Source organism: Mercenaria mercenaria, chromosome 1 (assembly GCF_021730395.1).
Source record: "Mercenaria mercenaria strain notata chromosome 1, MADL_Memer_1, whole genome shotgun sequence".
Classification (NCBI taxonomy): domain Eukaryota; kingdom Metazoa; phylum Mollusca; class Bivalvia; order Venerida; family Veneridae; genus Mercenaria; species Mercenaria mercenaria.
The window spans coordinates 90,200,154-90,226,833 of NC_069361.1; the positions used below are offsets into that span (position 1 = coordinate 90,200,154).

The following is a 26,680-nucleotide window of genomic DNA, read 5'->3' on the forward strand; positions in this document are numbered from 1 at the left end:
TATGTAAACGAATAGTTATAGGAAACAATACGGTCTGTGGCGCAGTGGTTATAGGTTGAATTATACAACTCCCCAATCCGGGTCGATTTTCTGTCCGAAGGCTGATATCACGACTATGTGAACATTGTTTGGTGTTTTGACTTAAACTGTGCTGTTTAAAAGCAGTACAGCCTAGACGGAGGCCAGGTAGGTTAATGTGACACCTACCGTGGGCAGGCTGCATTACGTTGTTCCACAAATTCCAGATGCGCGGACGTTCATCTACTACACAAGCTTACATAGGAAATTTTTAATCTTTATATTTAAAGCCCAATCATTCGGTTTAAGGAGCACATTCTATGGCTCAGTGTTCAAAAATACATTGAAATAACGTAGGCTAGGTTCATCTTCAGTGCAAGGCTTTACATAAGCATTTGGTACACATTGTGCCAGCATTGTTCAGTGTATAGACTCTCTGTACGCCCAAACGGTGAAGTCGCCATAGCTAGCGTTTCAACTTTCGTTTTTTCAAATTGTTGGAAGCTGTTCGGTAGTAATTAATTTTATGTTATTCCGTGGCTATTTGAAATAAATATTCTTCTTGTAGATATTTTTCAATGTATGATAAATGTCTCTGGCAACACACTGTCGTTAAATAGACACTAACACATGAAAATAAAACGTATTTTCCACCAAAAACACAACTGGTCATAGCAAAAGACGATGCATTCAGGCTAAAAAAATTCCCGTTATTTAGGAAACTGTCGAAAGGAAATACGTGTCAGAACCGATTTCTGAATGTTACATTATCAATCCATGCAACATGAGTTTATACCTACAAAATTTGAATTTACAATCCCGAATAGTTGAAATATTGTTAATTCAACTTGCATCTGAATAATGCTCTGCAAGCCTAGTCCGCAAAACTTTATATAACCAAAGTACGAGAGGACTGAAGGGGGCAGTTCATTGCAGATTCAAGACTATTGATGTAAACCCATTCATGTCAGGACAGTACATCAGGCATTATGTAATGCACTTGTGTGTGGCAAAGAATGAGGGGTCACCACTTTTTACAGTGCACCAACAATAAATTTATCAACTTTGTGTTCAATACACTTCTATATTTTGTTCAAAAGGTAAAGATAAAAAATCTAGTCTTGGTTTCAATAGCATTTTGTTCATCGACAAACAAAAACCTTTCATTGCCAGTTTGATAAAATGTAAAAGATAAAGCTATACAATGTATTTCAAATTTCTTCAATACATTCTGTTTTTGCACTCTATGTCCTGACATCTTGTGTTCTTGACAGTCTAACAAAAACAGGCAAATTTGTAGCCCCTTTATGAAAGATTGGAAGAAAGTCAAAATATTCCAATATGTGAAAGTGTTAAAGGAACAGGATTTCCTTGAACTGACATTGAAAAAAAACTAGGCTATGTTATCTAATGTGTACAAGACTTATCATTAAAAAAAGTCAGGAATGTTTTTTGTTACAAATAACTTGAAATAAGCATCATTTAATCAGAAGTCGTCATAAGATAACAATACAAACACCTGAAAAAATATTTTTTATAGATCTACCTTTTCCATTCCAACTATGCATAAAAACTTTTCCCAGTAACTGTTTTCTTAAAAACAACATGACATATGAAGTATTATTAATCATATTGTTTTGTTAAAGTAGTTGAACTAAATAACATTGTCTGTTTAAATTTTAGGTTATTTAATATACACCTGTATTTCACAACTATCAATATCATAATATACGGATACATTAAACACTATGAGACTGTGATTCGTCATATCCAAATGAACCTAGAACTGGCGTATACAGTTAGGTTCGAGTAAATTAGATACAAACGAACGCCTAGGGAAAAGAACAAGATTTCTGGTGGTTCCTGTCTTCGAGATATCACCATCAGAAACCATTTGCACCCTCAGATAGAAGAAATAACATTAAACTGGTAAACAAAAATGTACATCTGCAGGATAATTACCAATAAAAATGAGGTCAAAATATAAGGCCCCTGCGGAAAGTTATCATCGCGGATTACGCTCGCCGTAGCAAAAATTACACGGTCTGAAAAATGAGAAAAAAAAAACAAAAAAAAAAAAAAATTGTACTGATTTACGAGCAATTATGATAGTAATTACGCACTCTTTACGTTGAAACGATAATTTTCCTGCAGTGAATACCAAGTTTGATCAGCTTATTTGGCGTTTGTTTGATAGAAAAATCCGGAATGAATTTTTTTCTTCGGTCTTTTTTCAAGGATTTCCCGAATCATTATATTTTAAACACTCATATACGTAATGTTTTCTGATCTTTAGACTAAAGAATCGGGCACATTTTTCTGTTTTGGAAATACCGTACTTTCCAAAATAAGCGCGTTTCAATGCCCTTAAGTGAGGTCGGATTTCCTGGAAAAAGTAAAAAAAAAAATCCCCTGATTTGCGGTGGCGTGGTGGTTGCTATTGAAATAACCTGAGCATGCTATGGGATACGAACCTGGTCCAAAACTCTCAGAAACCGCATCTTGCGGTTTTAAAAGCGCTTCATGCGGTTTATAAAGCGCATTTTGCGGTTTTTATAAACCACAATATGCGGTGCCTAAAAACGCAAAATGCGCTGGAACAGGTTTTTGAACCGTTTGTGCGTGAAATACTAAACCGCATCATGCGGTTTACCCGGCTTAAACCGGATCAGTATAGTACGGTAGGGTATTGTTTTTCTATCGACCAATGAGAAAGCTCTTTATTCATTAAGACTGAGCGCGATTTGCGAAAGACTGAAAAAAATACACGACACACCATCCAGCTAATATCAAATAAAGACAAATAAAAGTAATGGAACATCGGAAACTTCCTTGATCGAGTCGAGTTGTTAATGGGATCAATTAATAGTCACTAGAAGCGCACAGTCCCAAGATGCCTTTGGACACGCCATTGTCCGTTGGACGCGTTGATTAGAAATGTCAACAGAATGACTGTACCTAAACCCCGATTAGCCAAATAATTTGACTCGAAGTTGAATTATCGATATACGTTTGACTGGTCGATATCCACCACCTCTAGGGTAACAACGTGAAATATTAGAATGAAATAATCGTCTACCCGAGGTCTCATTAATTATACTAATCCCGGATGTGCAAAGAATTTTGACCGACTTGTCAGAAGCCATGGAATAGTACAAGAGTTTCTAATAAGGTTTTAGATTATAATTGTTTTTTTCTGCAAACTGAATACATGGTGACCAGTAAGAGACCCCCTCAAAAATTCCCATCCCTATCCCACAAGTGACAGCTAGTGTTAACTAAAGATTTAAAAAGGTGTATTGAGTACCGAAGGCTTCACCTATTTTACAGGAGTGTGCAAAATGTTGCACAAATTCTTGCACTAAAAGGTCCACGCATACAAATATACATGCACGTACGCACCACCACGCACACGCAAAGCAAAGCAAAACGGTGCCCACTATTGGTTTCTTTTGTGCCCACTTGTTTTGTTTTGTTTACCCGCTTTGTTTTTGTGTTTCTTGATTATTAGATCCTAAAGTGTGAGGTTGTTCACTGTTTCTGACCATTTCTAAACGATGTTCCCATTTCCAGCGTGCTTTGTCGTAGAGGTTTATATGTTTAAATTATGTATCTATTGTATTGTGTGACTGCTCTGGTAAAACCGACTCCACCGTTAAGATACTGAATTGAGTTTAGATATTATTAAAACATTTTTAATTTGAACATTTGGTAAATTTCGATTAATTCGGGACCAAAGGAGTTACAAACGACTAAGCCGTTTTAAACCGAACATACACAAATCAACTGAATTGAAAAAATCGAAAACATAACTTAGGTTAATAAAATATATAGCTAAGATGAAAACAAAAAGTCTTATAATTTATTGTTTAACCCACGCTGAGTAGTCTCATTCAAATTTCATATGGGGGGGGGCTTTGTAATGCACTATCTAACGTACTAGAACTAATTACATAGTCCTCCTTTCACAATTTGCACTTGTTAGGAAACTTTTGTGAAAACTAAATTACTAAAACAGCGAAACTATTTGACACAGCGAGGTTTAATTTTCTCATGGAATGTAACCCTTTAAACGTAATATCCGCCATCGGCAATTCATTTTCAGAATGTGTTGACAATTGTCAAGTTCAAATATATTAAGTCACGGTTAATTATGACGAATATTGAATAAATTACTGTCTCCCCGTTTTAGGAAACAAATAAATCCGGGATCATTAACTCTTTTTGTTCACTTCATTGAAACAGAATCCGGGATCAATAACACTTTGTTCACTTTGAACATTGAAAAACAAAACTTTTGTAAACGCGTCTACCCGCTCGGTTGCACACGACCTTTAGAACATATTTTTATATTGTTTCCCATACAAAATCAAATATTTACTGACGTATGAATTTAGAAATTATTATATATTTACGGATAAACGCTGAATAAAATCTTCCTATTTTGCATATGCGTCTAACCCGGATGAAATTATTTATTAATATTAATTTATATTTACCGGTTTCTATAGCTTTTAAAGTGGTCTTGCAAACAATGCTAAGCCTCTATAGCTGTATCATTAATGGATCTTGAGTATACATCAATGAGGTGTTGATATTTAATTAAAAACAAAAATAGGCGTGTAATCCAGGTTGAATGACAGATTTTAGAAGAACCTTTGCAAGCAAAGAAAATAATACCAGACTCGATTTAATTAAGTCTAATAATGGGAAGTAAAGAAATATATAAACACCCCTGTCCCCGCTCATACTGGATTAATCGGAGTTTACATTGAATGGGAATCCGCAACCCTGAAAGTAACCCGCCTGCGCAACCAAAAAGCAGACAAAAACAACTTGGTTTAAATAAATTCAGACCATGATAAGTAATGAAATGTTTGTGCAACAATCCCCCATGCACATGAGTAGTGAAAAGTCTTTGTAAGGGTCTACTATAAATGGATCCCAAGTTTTGCATAATTATATATCTTCCTTGAAACAAACAGGCAGACATTTTGTGTGTCGAGTTTCTAAATATATTTATGGAAGTTTTACAAAAATTACCAATAACAAAATACAAAGATATAAAGACAGTAAGTCTTGGAATAATTCTTTAAACATTTAAAGATTACACTACATCTAATGTAGAAAACATATAAAAAAACTTATTTATCAATAAATAAAATTTTCATGACACTGTTAGAATTCTTCCCTAATCTGTAGTAAGTTTTTTAAGGTAGGAATGACCCCTCAAGAAGGAAGCTGGGAATAATGTGTACAGTGTATGAAGCATCTATTCAAAAATATTCCAGATAATATTGTCTGTCAAGCAACAACTTATAAATAAAAAGTGTTTATCTTAACATAACTGTTAGTTAACTTAAATTTTAAATTCTTTATTAACCCCGAACAAAATCTCTAATGTAAAGGATATGAGTCTGCATCTGACCTAGCTGCAACGTTTTTTTTTATCATAAAATATCCATACTATACTTAGAACCTTGAAAACATACTATAAAGAAATGGTAAAGGGACAAAGGGTCGCCTTTATGGTACGTTAGACCAATCTGAGATGTCGCCATTAAATGTAACATAGGATCCAAGTAATTATCACACTTGCTCCATTTAAGCTATGTGAACCGTAATTTCCAACACAAACGAATTCGTCACGCGTGTGAAAAGTTTCGTACTAATTCGCCTCACACACAGCGTGACAAATACGTACTAATATGTCACAAGTAGGAATTGTGAAATTTTCGAACCCACATATTAACCACCTCTATTAGTACCAACGAATTTTCACAAATATGTCACACAAGAGTGTCGGACTTCGTACGACGTTTTCACACATGTGAACGAATTGGTGTGTGAAAAATACGGTTCAACAGAGGGTCATAACAGCAGAGTACAGAACAACTCCAAGCAGAATTAGCGAATACCTCCACAGAATAGCATAACGACAAATTTCAAGGCAGGCAAGATGCGGTTTCTAAACGCAAGATGCGGTTTTATAAATTTTGAACCAGTCGTACACCAAACTATATCGGGCGGTTTCTTTTCGTCGGCACCGGCTATTCTTTGCTATAAAACAGTGGTCCAGGTTGGTAAGGAGGCGAAAAAAAATCGAGCTGCATCCATGATCATAGATGCTGCTCAAAAATATTAGAAGCACGGAACATTAGAATGGTCCTTTTCGTTTTTGTTTACATTTTAATTATCAGCGATTTTAGCTCGCAAACACGATGACATTTGTTGATGGTGTACTGACAATGACCACTAGCGCCACTTTTTCCCAGTCTTTTTACCATTTTTGCTTGATATCAACCAATCAAGCTCACTAATTTTTTCATTTATCAATATTCTTCAAAATAATAAAACAAATAGGCCCGAAATGTAAATGGCATATTTCACAAAACTCTCTTACTATCGTTTTGTTCGGGAACGGCGGTCTCTCTGCATAGCAGGTTAATTTTTTAATTATTTTTTTTTTTTGATGCACAGCAGCTCTTCTGTATTACCACAGGAGAGGCTCTATGCTAATGACTATCAGGAAACCATTATAAGCTTAATTAATTTGGCCGTCCGACCAAGTACATAAATATGCCTTTTAATTGCTTTAAAATGTTCTTAATAGTTGGTGCAAAACAAATTAATCTTGTTCCTAGTTGATTTTAAAACGATTCAAACAACGAGAGGAAAAAATCTACTGCCGATTATTTAGATTAGAAAATATGATAATATAAAAGATCAAACTATCCAATGATTTTCCCCTCGAACCAAAATAAGTCCAATAAATTCAAACTGACGAATAAATAAGATAAAGATAAGATTAAGATTTTTTTATTTTTATAAATAACATTATCTCTTGAAAATATTTTCTAAGACTTTGCGAAAAGTATTTCGTTCAGCACTTGTATTTACTGAATGTAAATATTTAGAAATAAACACCTGCACGAAAAGATATTTTAACGAATGCGAATCGGATCTATAGGAATGTTTGCCGCATACTTATAGATACGGCCTACTGATAAACGTACTGATCGCTGCAAACTGATAAAGATTCTCCATAATACACATCCACAACGTGTCGAGCACGGCAATAAAAAATCAATAATCTATCGGCTTATCAGAAAATATGTAGAGGAAATGTTCAGCTGCCCCAAACCACTCCTAGCAAATCCTTAGCAGCTGCTATTTTCACGCAGAAGCAAGAACACATTTTTTTGAGCGTATTGAAACTAGTTATTGGATTTCAGAATAGGTCACATGATCAAATCAAGCGCCGGTTTCAGAATCGATCACGTGATCAAATCAAGCGTCTTTATTATTCTTGCGCTTATAGGCATGAAGGGGGCAATTAGCCGGATATGCCTCCGTGGTCCACTCGAATGTAGTCCATATCAATATATAGTGCAATTTTCCCGCCTAGTAAAGGCCATTTTCATGCCAGATATAAGCTTTATTTGTGCTTGATTGTAAAAAGGAATGTCCGCAGATGATTTTAAGCTACGTTATATGCTTCAGAAGATGATTGGAAGCTGCCTTGTAAAATGAAAGTGAAAGTAGGTATTTCCTGATGTCTACCTACGCAATATTAACGTTTTCATCACGTGTCTCAGTCACGTGACCATGGTTTCACTGCATTATGGTCAACCCCATATTTTTTGGGTATATTTTGATTGCCTTAAGACAGACCTTCAAAACAAGGGTAGTCTCGCAGGAAGTGATAGGCTAGAAATCTTGATAAAAATATGTTATAAGTTGTTAATTTTATATAGAAAATAGCAGCGGATTCATTTAATACCTTCATACCTAAAATGAAAAATTCGCATTTCGTGAAAATTGCTTCAACCGATGTAAAACTGGTATTTTCTGATCAGAATTGAGCAATAAGCACCATTTTAAGACAAACATGGCATATTATGTGCATATTTTGGGCAAATTTGAGAATTTTTCGGAAAGTAGGCAAAATTCTGATTTTTAAGGTGATTCCCCACATCTCAGTTTTGCATCAGCGTCACCATTTTAGGTAAGAATGACAGAAATCGATTATTTTTCGTGTACTTCTAGCTGTTTCTTGCAAACAAATAATAGAAATAAGATAAGTAAGGCCGTATGATACTATATTTAATGAAAAATTGGTATTATCTATGCCCCTGACACGTTTTTTGCAGGTGTGGACTGTCTGTCTGAATGGGGCATAATTCCAACAGTAGCCATTCTTTCAAACTGAAAGTTGGCAAAATTGTTGACAATTGACTTACGTACAATAATTGACTGCAACAGAACGATTTTGAAAACTTTGGTATTTCTTATAGGCATGAAGGGGGCAATTAGCCGGATATGCCTCCGTGGTCCACTCGAATGTAGTCCATATCAATATATAGTGCAATTTTCCCGCCTAGTAAAGGCCATTTTCATGCCAGATATAAGCTTTATTTGTGCTTGATTGTAAAAAGGAATGTCCGCAGATGATTTTAAGCTACGTTATATGCTTCAGAAGATGATTGGAAGCTGCCTTGTAAAATGAAAGTGAAAGTAGGTATTTCCTGATGTCTACCTACGCAATATTAACGTTTTCATCACGTGTCTCAGTCACGTGACCATGGTTTCACTGCATTATGGTCAACCCCATATTTTTTGGGTATATTTTGATTGCCTAAAGACAGACCTTCAAGACAAGGGTAGTCTCGCAGGAAGTGAAAGGCTAGAAATCTTGATAAAAATATGTTATAAGTTGTTAATTTTATATAGAAAATAGCAGCGGATTCATTTAATACCTTCATACCTTAAGTAGATCTATTATAATTTATATTTACAATGCAATTTAGTTTTCTTCAGATACTGTTGTTAATATAAAATGTGTAGATCTATTTAATCATATCTGGATCAAAAATATAATTGCAAAATGCAATATTAAAGTTATGTTTGGTAAATACTTTGGAACTTGTTTTCTTTGTGTTGTCAGGTTGGTCATAAGCTCGACAAGAAAATTGAAAGACGGTTTGTTAAATCTGGGGGCACTGCCCCCAAAAACTGTTCCACTATTCGCCAAAACACTGTACGCCTATTCAATAAAGAAATGACGAAGTGTTTGGACTTGCAGGCTCTATACACTGTACTCCTTGAATTAAGAAATATAAATTTTGTATTGTATTTTACTTGCGACAGTGGAACAGTATTTATTAGTCTGTTTCACCAATGATGCCCTTGTCTTGGACAAGAAATAGAATCTTTATACGTGTTTATGCTAACATACGAGAAAAATGTATATTTATTTCGCTAAGTTTGACGGACACTTTGTTTGTTTTTCTTTTTTTCTTTCAACGGTATTTTTAGCTCGACTATTCGGGAATAGGGGTGCTATTCTACTCGCCTCGGCTTCCGCGTTGGCTTTCTTGGTTAAATTTTTTCGGCAACCTTTTTTTGTCACATCTTTTTTACTTTTGCTTAAACCTTACTTTAACTTCGCATAAACATTGTGCAGCATACAAACGAAGCCTTTTTATACAGGGTCCCTGTGTCCATTATACCCAAGGTCAAGGTCACTCAAGGTATTGCACTTAGTGTTTGAAATTACTTTTTGAATTTAAGCTCCGCCTACAGACACACGCGCTGTCTGCCTGGTTGCTTTGTAAAGTCAAAGTGTGCAGTGAAAATGAGTCCCGCTCATCTATCTTTCAAGACTGATGTAATCACTAGGAGCCAGGTCATTTTCAGTTTGTTCTGTAGCGGATACTCAATAATTATGAATGAAAACGAAAAAGAACTGGATGTTAGCTTCGATCTGCTTGATTTTGAATGATACCAGCGATGCTTTAGAGCCGGATATTAAAATAAACAGAAATTACCAGTTACCGCGCCGACGGCAACTGTTTCTTTTGAGAAAGATGATAAAGTTCCCGTCGTAAAGTCCGAACAAGTCTCTGAGATGCCGATTATTGCAAAAAATCATTTTCACTATGCATGTTAGAGTTTATTAGTACGCATTTACCAAATTGAGTTAGGCGCACGGCAGTGCCGCGCCGCGCTAGACCAATTTAATTTGATAAGTGCTTACTAATAAACACTAACGAAAAGTGGAATCGAAACTGCAGTATTAGCATTTAAACTGGTCCATGACTGTTACGAAAACGAAAGAAGTTATAACTATTATATTTTAACTTTTGGTTATCATAAAACAAAGTCAAAACATTGAAATATATGAATGAAAAGAAGTTTTGAATAGGCGTACAGTTTTTCGACTAAGCGTTCAGTCCGGATTTTAAAAATTGCGATTAATGGGCCAGTAATATATCGAATAGTGGGACAGTGTAATCGGCATATATGTCTCTGAAGAACACATTTTCCTAAAAGCGTATTCGTTACCATAGAGTCATGCTAGTATTTATTGATGCGTAAGATATTTATCTACGAATCAGCAAAGGTTTCAATTCTTTGCAAAAGCTTGAGATACATGTATTTCAAAGAATTGACAGTTTCATTACAAAATCGAACAAATATCCACACGTGATTTGACTTGAAATTAAGTCTATTAAGAGAGTTAACAGGCGTGTTTGATATCCACGTAAACAGTAATTCTTAATCGATACGTAAAATAAAAAATACACTTACTTCATGCTATATTAACGAAATAAACAATGAAAATCCAAGCCATCCGCGACAGCAAAAATTTGTGTTTTGATTTCTGAACGCCTATTTTTTGGCGACTTCCGGTTGGGCGTACAGAGAGTCTATACACTGTGTTTTTGAATCACATTTTATTTACAAAAATAACGTGATTATTGATACAATCGTCTCAACAACATTCAAAACCAAGTATAACATTGAAATCTTGATTTGATAATTTTTAATGGAACTAAAACACATATTGTAGTCGAAAATAAAGTATCTCAAAAATTCATAAAAGTGAGTAGTCTGAAAGTGATTAGTGAAACAGACTTATTGATATCATAATTTTGCAAGGTATTCTCATAAATAGCCAAACATGTTATGCAGAAGGTAGTAACGCTTTTGACATAATGCAAGACATTTACATTCTTCTTGCGCAGTCTTACCAATATCTAACATTAATTTTCAAATTTTCAAACATTTAATTTTCCAAACGTTTGAACTAAGATTGCAATCCGAGTGACGGGACTGCGGCCTGAGATCGATAGATAATCAACGGTCGTCCGTTTCCATGGCATCATCGTATATCTGTACGAAATGTTGTTTGCTTTCCCTGAGGTTTACGTGTATGGCATGATAAATGTCAATATTTGCCATCAATCCTTCCATACACAAGATGTAAGCAAAAGGATGATCAAGTTCTACTTTTTAAGACAATATCTCACACCTTTGAGTTTCACAAACTTCACCTATTGTAAATCATTGTTACTGTATAATACTTTGTAACATAGAGAAACTACGATGTTACTTTAACGACCTTGGTACACATTGTTCTTGTCATCTGCAATATAACAGAAATTTTCTTCGTTATCCGACTTTATTGCATTTTACAATACAACGCTTATTTAAAGGTATGCACTCCGGATGATGTAATCACGACTTTAACTGAATAAAAAGATGAGCCGCGCCATGAGAAAACCAACATAGTGGCTTTGCGACCAGCATGGATCCAGACCAGCCTGCGCATCCGCGCAGTCTGGTCAGGATCCATGCTGTTCGCTAACAGTTTCTCTAATTCTAGTAGGCTTAGAAAGCGAACAGCATGGATCCTGACCAGACTGCGCGGATGCGCAGGCTGGTCTGGATCCATGCTGGTCGCAAAGCCACTATGTTGGTTTTCTCATGGCACGGCTCAGAAATTGTTAGCATATTCATAGGAAGGCGGAGAAACTACAAGTAACTGGTTCAGATAACAGTTCACAGAAATGAAACATTACAGGCGTTTTTTGTTATAGTTAGGTTGCGCTAGATGTATCTTTCAGACAATAACTAAATATCGTTGGCTAATCAGTCAATATCAAAAGTGATAATCTGAGAAAAGCGGTATAGGTATCACCCGAAGCAGACTTGTAACAAGCTCGAAAAGCAACATTGATACATGTTACAAGACGCTTGAAAAAAAAACCGTGGCACAAAAATCCCGTAAGGTCTTAACGTGGTAATACTTGAAATGTAAGGGTGGCTCACATGAATAAGAAAAAAGAACGTTTATTTGTAATAAAACGCTTAAAAGTGTTATTGACAAAGCATAAATAGAACATACATGCAGCAATGAAAAACATTGCAACGCACGACAAGATGGCGAGACAGCATGTGCATTTGATTTTATTTGTTGATGTTATCTATACTTCACCGAAATCGGGCAACATTTAAAGAGATAAATTAATAATTTGGACAAACCCCGCTCGAGAGAGGCATTATGATGATGGCGAGACAACCATATTTTCTTACAAACAATTCCATCAATCAAAATCTATAAGAAGACCTGTTAGAAACATAGAACGCAACCAAGCAAAATAATAACAGACCGTGACTTGAATCTGTTTATTAGAGGTAGTGATATAGGTGCACAACTCCGCATGGCCCGTAGCTAAAGTTGCATTTATTAACAACCCGTAATGTTTAACAAAAACTTCATTATGTATATTTAACTGCGTTATGAATAATTAGTTCGTTTAAGAAACATCCTTTAGATAACATATGAATTTTCTTTTCTGAAATCAAAATTCACATTTTAAGTGTTTACATTCTGTCAGATCTGTGAATGATATCAAAAAACAAAGACAAATATCAAACAGGGAATGCCACGTACCAAAATCGCAGCCTCCCCAAAACGAAACCTACAGCACGCAGACGTGCACACCACAAACACACACACATACACATACACGTGCACACACACAAAGCCAACACACGAGGACAAAACGAACAAACAAAGGAATACACACACATACACGTGCACACACATAAAGCCTACACAAGAGGACAAAACGAACAAACAAAGGAACACAGTGGGGCACCGCCTTGGAACGGTCAGTGGCAAAAACACCACTGGGGAGCTTAAACCGGTTTATGGTGCGCACCCGACCTCACTCTTACCGCCACCATGTTCCAAAGACACGAGACAGTGTAAATAAAAGTAATCCCCTCCAGGTGAATCTCTAACACACGTAATGGAAACAAAAAGGCATGGCATGTAAAACACAAAAATGCTCGTGTATAAAAATATAAAAAGCAAACCTTTAGAACCAAAAACAGACATATCGCACAAAAAATCTGTTATCTGTGGAATCCATCACTCACAAAGTCAGCCGATAAAATAAAAATACCATTTAGTTGAAGTTCGCTTACGTGTGCACTTTTTGTCTAACAAAATCGTTACTAATTATCTATAATTTCTGACGACCCTTCCGCTAGCCAATCAAAAGCTAACTTACAACATTCTGCAAGCTTGAAAAAGCCTTGGTTTTTGATATCTACAATTCTTTTGTCGGAAGATGTCAAATGGCCGGTTAGCTCAGTCGGTCGGACACTTGCTCTATAAGCGAGGGGTCCCGGGTTCGAGCCCTGGACTGACTGCAAATTTTTCTTACTCTTTGACATTCGAACAAGTCGTCTGATTGGTTCAAATAAAACTAGATTTGCGAAAATAAAAATAGCAATATTTGAAATCCAAAATATACAGAAGACGAATGTGAATGGGTCATTCTCAGATCTTCGTTTAGAAGATCAAGTACTTTAGTCAGATTGAGTGGAGTCGGATCACGTAGCTAGAGTAAAACGCTCTAACACCGGGAACCGGAAGTGGAGTTTTACAGCCTTGTTTACGGCGCTTGTTTACATTTTCGACGGGGATAAGCCAACATTTCTACAAAAGTAGTGTAATTTCTTCATTCAAATAATATTTTATTTAGTCATAAATTTATCTTATGTTTGCACTCAATACTGAAAGAATCAGGAAATGAGTTTATTTTTGCCCTGCAAATCATGCACGAATCGTCCTCACTTTCTCATTCCGTCGTATTGTTCTCGCATTGTTCGCGGTCCTCCCGATTAGGAGGTGGTGTGAAATTTTGACCCGAGAACAATGTTCTTGGGCCTTGTTCCTGTCGTTAGGGCGATTCTGTCTCGGGTCGGACACAGAAGAACAAGGAGAACGAAGCGCCCAAGGACGCCCAAGGGTTTCGAGTTTATGAAGGGTTGGCAAATGAAGATAGTAAGGATAGAAATATCTAATTCTTATTTCTCGATATAGCGGACATACAAGGAAGCGAACTTCAGTTTCTGGCTTTTGCAATTTATGTGATTTACAGTTTCTTTACTCACCAGGTATATTATGATTCCGTCTTATAAAATTACACTGACAAGGCAATTATATACTTGCTTTCTGTAATGACGTTTACATATTTTTCCGAAGTTCTTGCTTGAAATTTCAAACGACTAGAATTATTGATATAAGAGTACTATGATTGCAACTCAATTATCCGTTGTTTAACTATGTTAAAGGGAATTTCAGTTCTAAACGCACATCAACCCTACGACGACTAATTATCTTTATTTGGTAAGCGCATTTTTGTTATGTGTTTGCCCTTGAACTATATCTGTTGACAGGAGTAAATACGTTTTCTTTATAAGGGATGAATCATAAAGTGTTTTTAAATTAATTTTAATTCGGTATAAACCATTAATATTTTCTGTAAACAAGGAATGGTATGCGTGCCAGCTCGAGTGTCGGTAGGTTTGTAGACTTTTAGTTCCGAAGACCTGACGTAGAAACCGTCTTATATTTTCCATATCTCCGAGTTAAAGTTATATTAAGAATTTAGGAGCGCAAAAGATATATGCTGAGCCAAAAACGCTTTTGATTACCATACCAGTTTACGGTTTTAAGGAGTGTCATTCCGAGATAATTAAATGATTCCATGGCCTCTATTATAAATATAAAATGTGATTGTTTGTCCACACTTTTCAAAGATCATAGTTTTTTGCGAATGAAATAAGAAATAGTTTCATTTCACTGTACATGTATATCATTGAGGACGCTTTTTATATTATACGTGGGGTCATTCACGAATAGCAAAAAGCATTAATGAGCTCAAATCCTCTTGCTTCAATCCAATATCCAAATAAAAATGTTTGAATAGGGTATATCATTGAGGACGCTTTTTATATTATATGTGGGGTCATTCACGAATAGCAAAAAGCATTAATGAGCTCAAATCCTTTTGCTTCAATCCAATATCCAAATACAAAAGGTTTAAATAGGGTATATCATGTGGGACGCTTTTTATATTATATGTGGGGTCATTCACGAATAGCAAAAAGCATTAATGAGCTCAGATCCCCTTGCTTCAATCCAATATCCAAATACAAAAAGTTTAAATAGGGTATATCATGTGGGACGCTTTTTATATTATATGTGGGTTCATTCACGAATAGCAAAAAGCATTAATGAGCTCAGATCCCCTTGCTTCAATCCAATATCCAAATACAAAAAGTTTAAATATGGTCAGTTGAGTTTGATGCTGTTTTCACATCGGTATATATGGATTTGATCTTCGAAACAAGAATGACGACGTTGAATTAACATTTTCAATCACGAGGTTCGCTATAACAATTGTTTTTAACACTGGGGCATGGAACATGTTCCTTATTCGCTAAACAGTGTTCGCTACAACTATTTCATTTTACATAGAACAAAGAATGGAGTACAAATTGATTTATATAGCTGGAAATACGTTATGTTCATTATAAGTGAAGTTAATTGTATTGTTTGAGCTGGCCATTTATAGTTTGCGATTGCCCGATACTGAGCCAGGGACAAACAATTTCAGCATTAAATAAATATAGCTTAACAGAAATTAGTTGCATTATGCAGTTCCCTGAGTAGAGTAGAGTTGCCTAACCAGATTCATAGTACTACAACTTAATAGGTACGGAATCAAGAGGTGTTGTTGTTGTTTGTTTGTTTGGGGGTTTTTTTGTGTGTGGTTTTTTTTTGTGATCGAGTTTTGTCAGTTCGAATGATATGTTTTAACGCCTTCTCGATGAAAAATATTTGAAGTTTAATAGTTTATTTATGTCTCATCCATGCAAATTTACATAGTACAATTTAATAAATACATCAATAAAAAGCATGGCCAGTCTATTATAGATTTATAGGAGACTATCATTACATAACTTAAAATTACTGATTTAAAAACAGTTGTTCAATGTTACTGTCAGTGTATATTACTATGTTAATGTTTATACCTACAAAAGTCTAATTATATATTCCATCCACAATTACAGTTAACAAATCCTAACATAGAAAGCATGATAAAGTGTGATATTGTAATATATGATGTATGAACAATAACAATTACTAAATTTTACATGTTTAAAAATTAGATTACCATTGCTAATCCATACTTTAAGATCTGTCATAAAATAATGAAGATTAAGATACTGAAAAGAGAAAAATTGTGGCACTACTGCGCATAATAAAAAATGTTCTAAAAATCATTTATCAACCCTGATCAGATCAGAGGTGAACTGATTAGCAATGATTATCTACATTTAACTACAAACATAAAAGTAATTACCTTAAAACAATGATAGAGCATTTATGTACAATAAAAGGGATACTACATTTGAATAAAATGCAGTTTGGTAAGTCGTTATCCAAGAATCTGCCTTTGTATTGTTGCTTTGTGGATTACGAAAAGGCTTTCGATACTATTAATAGACAAGCTCTTTGGTCAAAGTTATTACAAGTTGGAGTTAGTACAAAAATGTTAAAAATGTTAAAAGCAATTTACTCAAATGTATCTGCTTGTGTGAAAGGTTTGAATACAGTTTCGGATTTTTTCGAAGTGTCACTTGGTCTAAAACAAGGAGAACCTCTTTCTCCTATTCTATTTTTACTTTTCATGAATGATGTAGCGTCTAATATGAACTTTAACGTATTGACCGAAGACGATTTGAACCAGCTAAGTATTTACTTATGTTTGCTGATGATATGGTATTATTTACTACATCAGCTGAAAGCCTACAGGCGCAAATTGATTCTCTGTATTTGTATGCGTCACAATGGGGCTTTAAGATAAATATTAATAAGACAAAAGTATGTATTTTTAGTAAACGTACACTTAACATGAATTTTGAATGGCGTATAAATGATGAGACTTTGCAAGTTGTAGACTCTTTCTGCTATTTAGGGGTGCAATTTAGCCGGAATGGCACTTTAAAAACGGCAATTAAATGTTTGTCTGAACAGGCTTTAAAAGCCGTGAATGGATTGCATTCTATTTTTTCAAGATTAAATTTTGATGTTAAAACAAAATTAAGTTTATTTGATAAAATGGTTTCACCAATTATATTATACTGCTCTGAGATATGGGGAATATACAATACTTTAGATATTGAGAAGATTCATACACAGTTCTGTAAAAGGATCTTAGGTGTGAAGTATCAGACTTCGACAATGGCAGTACTAGGGGAGTTAGGACGCTATTCCTTGACTACTTTGTGTAAAGAGCGTGTGTTGAAATACTGGCTTAAAGTTATGTCAAATCCTAATTCTATAACGTACTGTATATTTGACTCAGAAAAAAGATTTTATTGATAGTGCTAACTGTATACCATGGGTTAAAGCGGTAAAAAGAATTCTTGATAGCATAGGATATAGTAACCTTTGGGATAACATAGATATCAATGTAAACTATTTTCCATTATTTCAGAGGAGAGTAAGAAATCAATTTATCCAAGAATGGCATGGGTCTGTATTTAGCTCCCCGAAACTTGAATATTACATTAAGTTTAAGACAAATTTTGAATATCCTTTATTAATGACGACTATCTAAGAAGATTCATTGACTTGTTTTCGACTTTCTTCACATTGCTTAGCCATAGAAACTGGCAGATATACTGGAACTGAAAGAAATAACAGAATATGTGAAAAGTGTACCCACAATTTAGTAGAATCAGAATACCATTTTCTAATGACATGTCAATATTACAGAGAAATTAGATGTAGATATCTACCAATATTTTGTCAATCTTGGCCAACTATTGAAACATTTATTAACTTAATGAAAAGTGAAAATCCAAGAACAGTTATACGCCTTTGTAAATATTTAAAATATGCATTTAAGAAACGCACAGTGCATATTGATAATATGTTGTAATGTGTTGTTTTGTTTACAGATTGATATATCATACATATATGTGCATGCTATGTTTAAATTACATTTTGTTCTGTTCATTGCCAAAACCATGCGAATGGTGATTGCAATAAATTATTATTGTTGTTGTTGTTGTTGGTAAATGTAACCCATTTTAATGATATAAAGTATCAAAACGTGTAAAAAGTATATTATAGCAGGTTTTGGCAGTTAATTTGGCAATATCAGTGTTTGAGAGTACAAACATACTTTTTTGTTCATCATTCATATTAACAAAATCATCATTGATATCATTGGCTTTATCAAATAAATTCAGTTTCAACATTTTGTTTACAAATTGGACAGATCCTGTTATTAACATCTAAATTCTCATATCTTCCCGTTTCGATTTGAAAGTATATTCTTAATTAACAATTTTAGCTTTAATAAATTGCCAAATCAGAGTTCTTAGAAAAAGATCATCTCGTGTAAGGAATATACTCAGCATATTAGAAAATGTATTGCAAAATGTCGAAGGATCACAGTAATGGGAAAATGATTATATCGTCTGCACTTAAGTTGTAAACAAATTATACGATAGATATAATCAATTTGAAACCGGATCTTTGTCAAATTTATATCCGTAATTTTGTATGTGTTATAAATATTATCCTACTAATGTGTGAATTTAAATTCATAACACGTATAGTTTATCAAATACTGTATCAAAATAAAGTTAAAAGTAAAAACACCACAATATCCTATATTTATGATGTTTATAGAACTAAGGATTCCTGCGTACGAGTAAAATAACTAAATGCTTGAATCGACGGCCGGGTCTAAAATCTTACCTGAGGTAACAGAAGTCAGACGAAATGGAAACGGTCATCCATCCATCCAGATTCAGCTCAAATTTGCGGAAAATGTAAACGGTTATGACACACTTTTCTTCCCACCATTCACCATTATTTTTGTCTGGTCAAATGCTTTAAAAATATACATATGTTTTAGGTCAGTCATTTGCAGATAATACGCTTACAGGCCGCGCAATGTGTGTATTTTGGGCTATTTTATCCTCAAAATTTAGTGTCCTGAAACCGGAGTTTTACTCGTTTTTATCATGGAAACAACGGAATCGGCAGGTTGAAAATGTCACATGATGAAGTGCTAAGTATATGCAATACATCCGCTCAACACTTCCCTGGAATTTCTCAAAATTGTGTTTTGTTATGATTTTTTCGCACTGGTATCAGCGCAGATTTGTGGAATTTTCAAATTTTCTGTCCCTTGCCCCCTTCGCAAACGCTCTGGATAATTCAGCTTTCGTTTTTCTTGAGTCATTCCGTTATAAAAACTTCTTGAGGTAATTGCAAATATTCATTGCCGGTCTCATGTACCTAATAAAAACTCGTTTGCTGAGGCTTAATCGTTGCATAAATATGTTTTTTGTAGTTGGTCTTTAAAAACTAAAAAGCAAATAACAAGATGGAGTCGTTTTGAATAAAAAAAAATAAAAAAAAGAAGTCCGGCCAAAGTTTATTTAGTCACTGACCTAATAAAGCAAAATTTATTATACCCCCAGATCTTGCCCTGTATTTCGCATGAAGGTAGGACAGAGTATTAAATCGCATTCTCTATCTGAATTAATATATTGATAATGTGAATCAAACTCTTATTGTTGAATTTAACGCAGTTTCTTAGCAGAAGGAATTATATCACGAGGGCGCAGCCCGTGTAATATAATAATACGCATCTGAACGACAAACATTGATTTTATTCGTTTGCGATATATTATTTCAATTTCTAACTTGTCACCAAGGACAAACACCTTTAAATTAAAGCCTAAATATTCAGAGTTGAGAGACAAGATGAAAACGAAAGAGTTGATTTAGTGTCAGCATAAGTGTCACGTAAGGCATGTAAGAACGACAGCGAAATCAATTTTAAATACGAGGTTAAAAATAATTATTAATCCTGTTGAAAACTGAAATACCCACGTAATATCAACTTTTCTGGTCGTTCGGGATCATTGATTTCAACTCATTTAGATTTGAAGATTGAATACTGCTTAAGCCGGTGCTAGGGGGCGTGGGCAGTGTTGCTTTTTCCATTACTGCCCATGAACAGACTCAATCAAACCGAGTCTGCAATTTTCACTATTTGCCTTGTTCTCGGTGCTTCCGAGGGATCTACTTCCCAGATTTTATTAGCATCATTACACATCTTAATTACATAACAATGCTATAAACCAAAATAAATATAACAATTAATTGAATTAAACCAAATATAAATCAGCACAAATTACTTCACAAATTCAAAATCATTACTTGAACATGTCATTGAGTGTCTCTTTAAACTATATTATAAAGGCACATCCATCACTCTACATACTGTCATTTTCAATAATTTAAACACTCCACTATGAAAGTGTCAATTGTTTCCAATGCTTGAATTTCTTCTTTAAATTCACTTTTATAAGAAAGTTGAATGGTCTGCTCATATCCAGAACACATTGTATTATTAATCAATTACCTTTCACTTAAGCTAAATGTATGTACGCTTTCAGCATACTATAATTTATCAAACAAATGTCATTTGCATACAACTAAAAACACTAACTAAATCAAGCAATATTCAAATTAAACATGTATAAATATTTGAGAAAGCAATTATGCAAAATAAAATATAAAGCAACACAACGCATAAATACAGAACAATGCACAAAGTACTTATCATATAGCATACAAACAAGAAATAAAGGTATTGACAATGGGAGGGCGGGTAATTTCGAAAAACGACGTGACACAACAAAGAAACAAGAACTAAGTGACGATAAATTTCACGGTTTTCAATATAAAGGATTATAAATAGCCAATCAAATAATCTGTATTATGATATTATAAAACTGGTTATCGGTCGACTACGGCGGAATTTGTGCGTAAATCGGGCTAAAGTGGGTGTGTTTGAATTAAACATCTTAAACGAATTTAAAATCAACCTATTTTACTACGTCTCTATTTTCTTGGTGCATAATTGCTTTACCCGAGAGCCGAATATTCCCATCCGCACCTACAGCCAGTGATAGACTTTTTTCTTGCATGTCATACCCAAGAAACAATAGTTAAAATACAGCCAAACGGATTACTTTCTTTATAGCACTTTTTTACCGAAGTGTATTTAAACAAAGCGCGGGAAACCAACGTCCGTAAACAGGAAAGACGTCATGATGTTTCAAAGACAAATAACAATGTTTAGTTCCGGATTTGTTTTATCATTTAATTGCAACGTAACGTTATGTATTTTTTGTAAAATAAAGGTTTCTGAATCGAGAAATATAGTATGAGGAACAAAAAGGAACTATCAAGGTATTTGATTTTTATCTCGTTTTATGTAATAAAATATGAATTACTGCATAAATCTTCTACAAACATGTAGTCATTTATACGCCATATAAAGCATCTTACACTCCGGGGTGTAAGATGGAGTTTTTCAGCACCGGTAAAAATACCGGAAACTCCCGTGTGGTATGCAAGAAATAGAGTTTGAACTTATTCTTTGTTTAACTCATGTTAAAATATTCATTTTCAGCGCGCCTCTATGACATTTGACGCTCTAGCGTACAAAATGTGGTTTTGTGGCATAATAATGTCACACTTACAGTCTTCTTGGTTTAATGGGGAAACAAATCCGGTCGTGTTAGAATTTGCTTTACTTGCCGGTGACATTTAATAACACATCTCTAAATTCAATAATCTCCACTACTAAATGTAGTTTCTCTTGTTGCGTTTGACTTGTTTCTTTGTTTGTTTCTTTGTTTTGCTGGCTTTTGTCCAATTAATAGTGTTTTATACAGCCTAAATACTCTTTTGTTGCATACAAAAGACAAAAATATGAATATTCCTTGACCTGCATTGAGAATGATAAAGATATATTCAAATATTTCAATATCTGTAAAGTATATCAGCACACCTGTTATCCATGTTATACCTGTGATAGAAGCCAGTTTCGCATAGATCGAGATATAATTCCTGTTTGATTTCAGGCTTGAATCAATCGTTGGCAGACGACTTATTTTGAATATAACAATCCCGAAAAGGGTAGGGTTGGTGAAAATGGTAAGGAAAATAGGGAATGCAAATACATAACCGATCATATCACGCCGCGATATATAACACACCTGGTCGCCGTATCCAATGCGCTCATTTTTTGAAGATGCGGATACTACACCTATATTGATGACAACAAAAAGTGCAGACGAGAAAAAGCAATAAACGGTGTATTTCAGCGTCATTCTGAGCCGGTTTGACGTCTGTCTGTTTTCAACATGACGTATATTCCCGAATACGTTGAACATATGGTAAGTGCAAACGTTCATCCAAAATATAACTTCCAGCCAAAAGAAATGCACTAAAGCACCTATTGTTTTACAGGCCCAGTCAGGTATCAGACCAGCTTGGCCGCTACCAAACTGAAACAGCAGTTGTGCGATGATCAAATTACTAACTAAACACATATTATTTAAACCCGGCTGAGATCTCAGGTCTTTGAAAAGAGAGTAAGTTAGGAATGTTAAAAGACAACATGTTACAGACAGCATGACCAATGTTATAGACAGGATACGTTTAACTGTTTGCGTTTGATAAACTGTATCTGGATTTTCAACATTGTTTAACGCTTGCAGAAATTTGTCAACACAAACTAAGTAAAAACAGCCACTTCCGGTACTTTCCAGAGCAACTCTATAAAAATATTTTCGTTCAATTTTTGTTCCATATATATCGATAGTATTATCTAACTTTTTTACTGTGAGCTCATGTGTATCAACGTATACTAACGGACACGCGAGTTTTTCGGCAATAATCACTGGTTTCATTTGTCTATTTACGTCAACAATTGGCGTGAATGTTATTGGAAACACTCCAAGAGTCTCGCCATCTTCTGTATCTTTCATATAAACATCTTTTCCCGCTGTGAAGTCTGCATTTGTGAAATCATCTAAGCTTACTTTAAAATGACCATTAACATGACCGTAGATATCGTTAGCCGTAATATGTTCTCCCTCTATGTTTAAGATATCGTCTAATACAGAAATGTTGATTTGGTCAACTTTTGCATTTATATAAAACCCAATACGAAATAATATGTAAGAAATTGTATTATTTATACTCAATATCGGTATGATAGGCGACGTTGTTTGAAAAATATCTGCGGTAGTAGGAGAATGTTTAGTGTTACTGCTATTTAATATTATTGGATCTCCTAAGTCTTCGATTAAAGCTGAAATTTCAATTGACCTATCTTCCGTGACATCACACATGGATGGGACTATTATGTTGGTATCCATGTGTCTTGTAGAAGTATTTGTCAATTCATTTTCCGTAGTTTCGACCTTGTACAACACAGTGTAATTATAAACAAACGTCTTTATCCCCCATCTTGTAAGTTTGTTGTCCACTACTGTTACTAAGGAATTTGTAAGATGAAAGAAATCTGAGTATTTGGTTTTATTTAACGGTGTAAATTTTAAGTACATCATATAACTGACCCCGGCTAGTGTTTCAACAAGATTAACACATTGTCCTCTTTCAAGAGTCTTTGGAAATCTACATGATAAGTTCCTGCATGTATTCTGAAAAAAAGAAATCCTAAAGCTGAAAAGTTAGGAACTGTTTTAAATGACATGTAAAAGCAAAGTTGTTGATTGTCTTCTTGTTGTAAGTTTATAATTCATATATTCAAATTTCCAGTTTTGTATTTATATATTGCATCTATATTTTCACATCAAAACTCTAAATTTCCAAATTCATTTGTTGTAATTGTTTCAGTGGATTTACTCCAAGTCATATCTGTAAAAACGTAGATTCCTCAGTTTTCCTTTTCTTTCCATTTAGGTTACAGACCTATAATTAAATTTACATAGACTGACTGTTTAATGATTTGTGTTACTGTGACCATCCTATCTCTTATACGGTTTTAAAAAGCACTTCATTTAGCAGAAAGAAAACAAAGCCACCAAAAATTTATTGAGTCCATGGGTTTCTTGCGCTTTTTTGTGGTTGAATAACATCAATGTCGGCTTTTTGTAATTTTTCTGCAGATCTCTCTAAAAACTGGCAACATTTAAAAATATCCATTATTTAGCCAAACGTTTCTCACCATGCATTTATAATTTTTCTAATATTATGTTTCTTCTAAAAAGAGAAAGTAGTTTTACCCACTCAGACATTTCTGACCAATCAGCAGATCAAACACATGATAGCTTCGGAAATTCCCTAAACTACATTCAATTCTGACGAACTTTAGTATTTATAAGTCTGCTGTATCCTGAAATTTACCAATGACTGGCAAAGACATTAAGAAGTGATTTACTGAACATGTACAGAAATGTGCTAAATACGCCTTACCTGCATCATATCGTAAATCTGTGAATCAGTGCAAGCGGATGTGTCAACATCATCAGCGTTGTTTTTGTGTGTATTGTCTGGCATGTATTTAAGTAAGGATGAAAATAATGGAGGATATGTTTTAGAGCGCACGAGTACATAGCACCATTCTTCTGTGACAATTGTATTACACATGTAACAAAATACGTTTTTATATGTCTTTATTTTATTCGTGAACATATGACATGCTGCTTCTATAAAGGGATCGTAGACTGCCAAGCGACCTGTCACGTTACACTTGCTAATTCCTAGATTACAGTTTGTTACTTCAAAGGTAGTACCTGGTGGTCTTTCATAGACAATATTGCATGTTTTTGTCCGTGTTATTGATCCTATAATGTTATCACTATCTAGATTCAATAAAGCTGCCGCTTCATCTTCTGTACATCTCAAACGACCATTCCATATCACAGCATTTTTGATAGATTTGTTATTACATTCCAGACAATAGCGGTTACGATATGTTATTTGAGATTCTATGTCAGTAACAGGTGAAGTTGTATCTAGTCCCAGATATTCGGTCCCATTTTCACATTTCCTTTTTATTACAGCTTTATCTGTATCACTTACAAATGCCATTGAGCACTTCCCTATCATCCACAGCGAGTTTCCATTCTGTACTTCAGATTTACTTGGTCTTAGCTGAGCAGATTCGCATGTAAATGTACTGTATGTTTCACTAGTTACAATATCCGGCGTAAGAATATCGGTACAACATGTCCCACGTTCCTGACATGTTGACAGGTCACAGGAGCAACTCTTGCAACACTTCACACGGCTATATTCATGCGACACAGTAATCGGTATTACACTAGTAGTCGGTATTACACTTTTGAAAGATTCGTAAATATTTACCGATTCAGGATCCTCGAATGTCAAATTCTTGTCACACTGATTTTTAGTGCCACAAAATCTGTACTGGATCATTCGGAGAAAATGTAGAGAACTAGAATTGAAAATACTTGCCAAATTTTCTGGCTGCGATGCACTTTCATCAAATATACAAGAAATCATAATTAAACTAATAAGTCCGTACACTGTATCCATAATTATAAAAAAATAGCACATTCTCTGCAAACGTCACATCGGTGATAATAAGTCCCGAAGCAGTGTTAGTTTCTTGGATTTATCTTTGATCATTTAAAGTTTGTATATAAAACTTATCGTCAGCAAAGCGTTTCGTTTCACTGTTAATCACTAAAACGTGATGATTTTATTTTAAACTGGGTATAAAGCGGATGTTCTAAATAAAAACATATCTTAACGGTTCAGAGCTTATAGCAAATAATTTACAGTCACTTGTAATATTCGCAAACATGAACATGCGCCCCTGAACTCATTTGCCTGTTACAAGACCATAACATTAAAGAAAATGCTATAATCATATACCATCTTACCTTCCACTTTAAGTGCCTTTCCATTTTAAAGGCAGCATTGTTTTAATGTACATTCTGTCTATTAGGTATTCTTTAATCCTTTGTGGCAGTGAAAGAATTCGGTTTAAAGTATTTTTTAAAAGTTTTGGGTTCACATAGTCCATTCTGTACTTGTATATTAAAAGTCTGCTTAGGCGGGTTTTATGACTCCCGTCTATCATTTTGCTTGGTTGCATTCTGTGTTTCAAAAGGGTTTTCTTATAGATATGACTTCCTTTTTGTTCCCATGGTGACTTAAATTAAAATAATGATTGTTTTTAGAAGTTTTAACTTGACTTTCTAAATTTTGAGAAATAATTTCTCTACTTTTTCCTAAAAGAATGCAACATGTTATCATGCTTTACATCTCAAAATAAAAAAAACTATTGCAGTGTATTTGTTTTAAAAGGGTAGTTTCTAAATAAAGTGTGTAGCGTGTAAATGACGCTATAATCACTTATGTGTCTATCTCCATTGTAGGGCCATCTTCTCAAACTACCATATTATTTTCAAGGTCTGTATTTATTTATTTGTTGGATTTAACGTCGCACCGACACATGGTAGGTCATATGGCGACTTTCCAGCTTTAATGGTGGAGGAAGACCCCAGGTGCCCCTCCGTGCATTATTTCATCACAAGCGGGCACCTGGGTAGAACCACCGACCTTTTGTAAGCCAGCTGGATGGCTTCCTCACATGAAGAATTCAACGCCCCGAGTGAGGTTCGAACC

General features: G+C 34.6%; 1 protein-coding gene across 3 annotated transcripts; it reads right to left on the reverse strand.

Annotated features, from left to right (window-relative positions):
• Positions 1 to 11,103: 11,103 nt before the first annotated feature.
• Positions 11,104 to 25,841, reverse strand: LOC123530986 (uncharacterized). Of its 3 annotated transcripts, none has more exons than XM_045311783.2 (2): positions 24,497 to 25,841; positions 11,104 to 11,449 (listed from the first exon to the last, which is right to left on the reverse strand). In XM_045311783.2, exons 1-2 carry the CDS (start codon positions 25,601 to 25,603, stop codon positions 11,405 to 11,407), a joined length of 1,152 nt encoding a protein of 383 aa, XP_045167718.2. In that variant the 5' UTR covers positions 25,604 to 25,841; the 3' UTR covers positions 11,104 to 11,404. The 3 variants fall into 3 exon arrangements, with proteins under 3 accessions (XP_045167718.2, XP_045167697.2, XP_045167712.2); XM_045311762.2 differs by lacking the exon at positions 11,104 to 11,449 and adding an exon at positions 16,006 to 23,721 and having other exon boundaries at positions 24,497 to 25,840; XM_045311777.2 differs by lacking the exon at positions 11,104 to 11,449 and adding an exon at positions 23,582 to 23,992.
• Between the last annotated feature and the right edge of the window lie 839 nt (positions 25,842 to 26,680).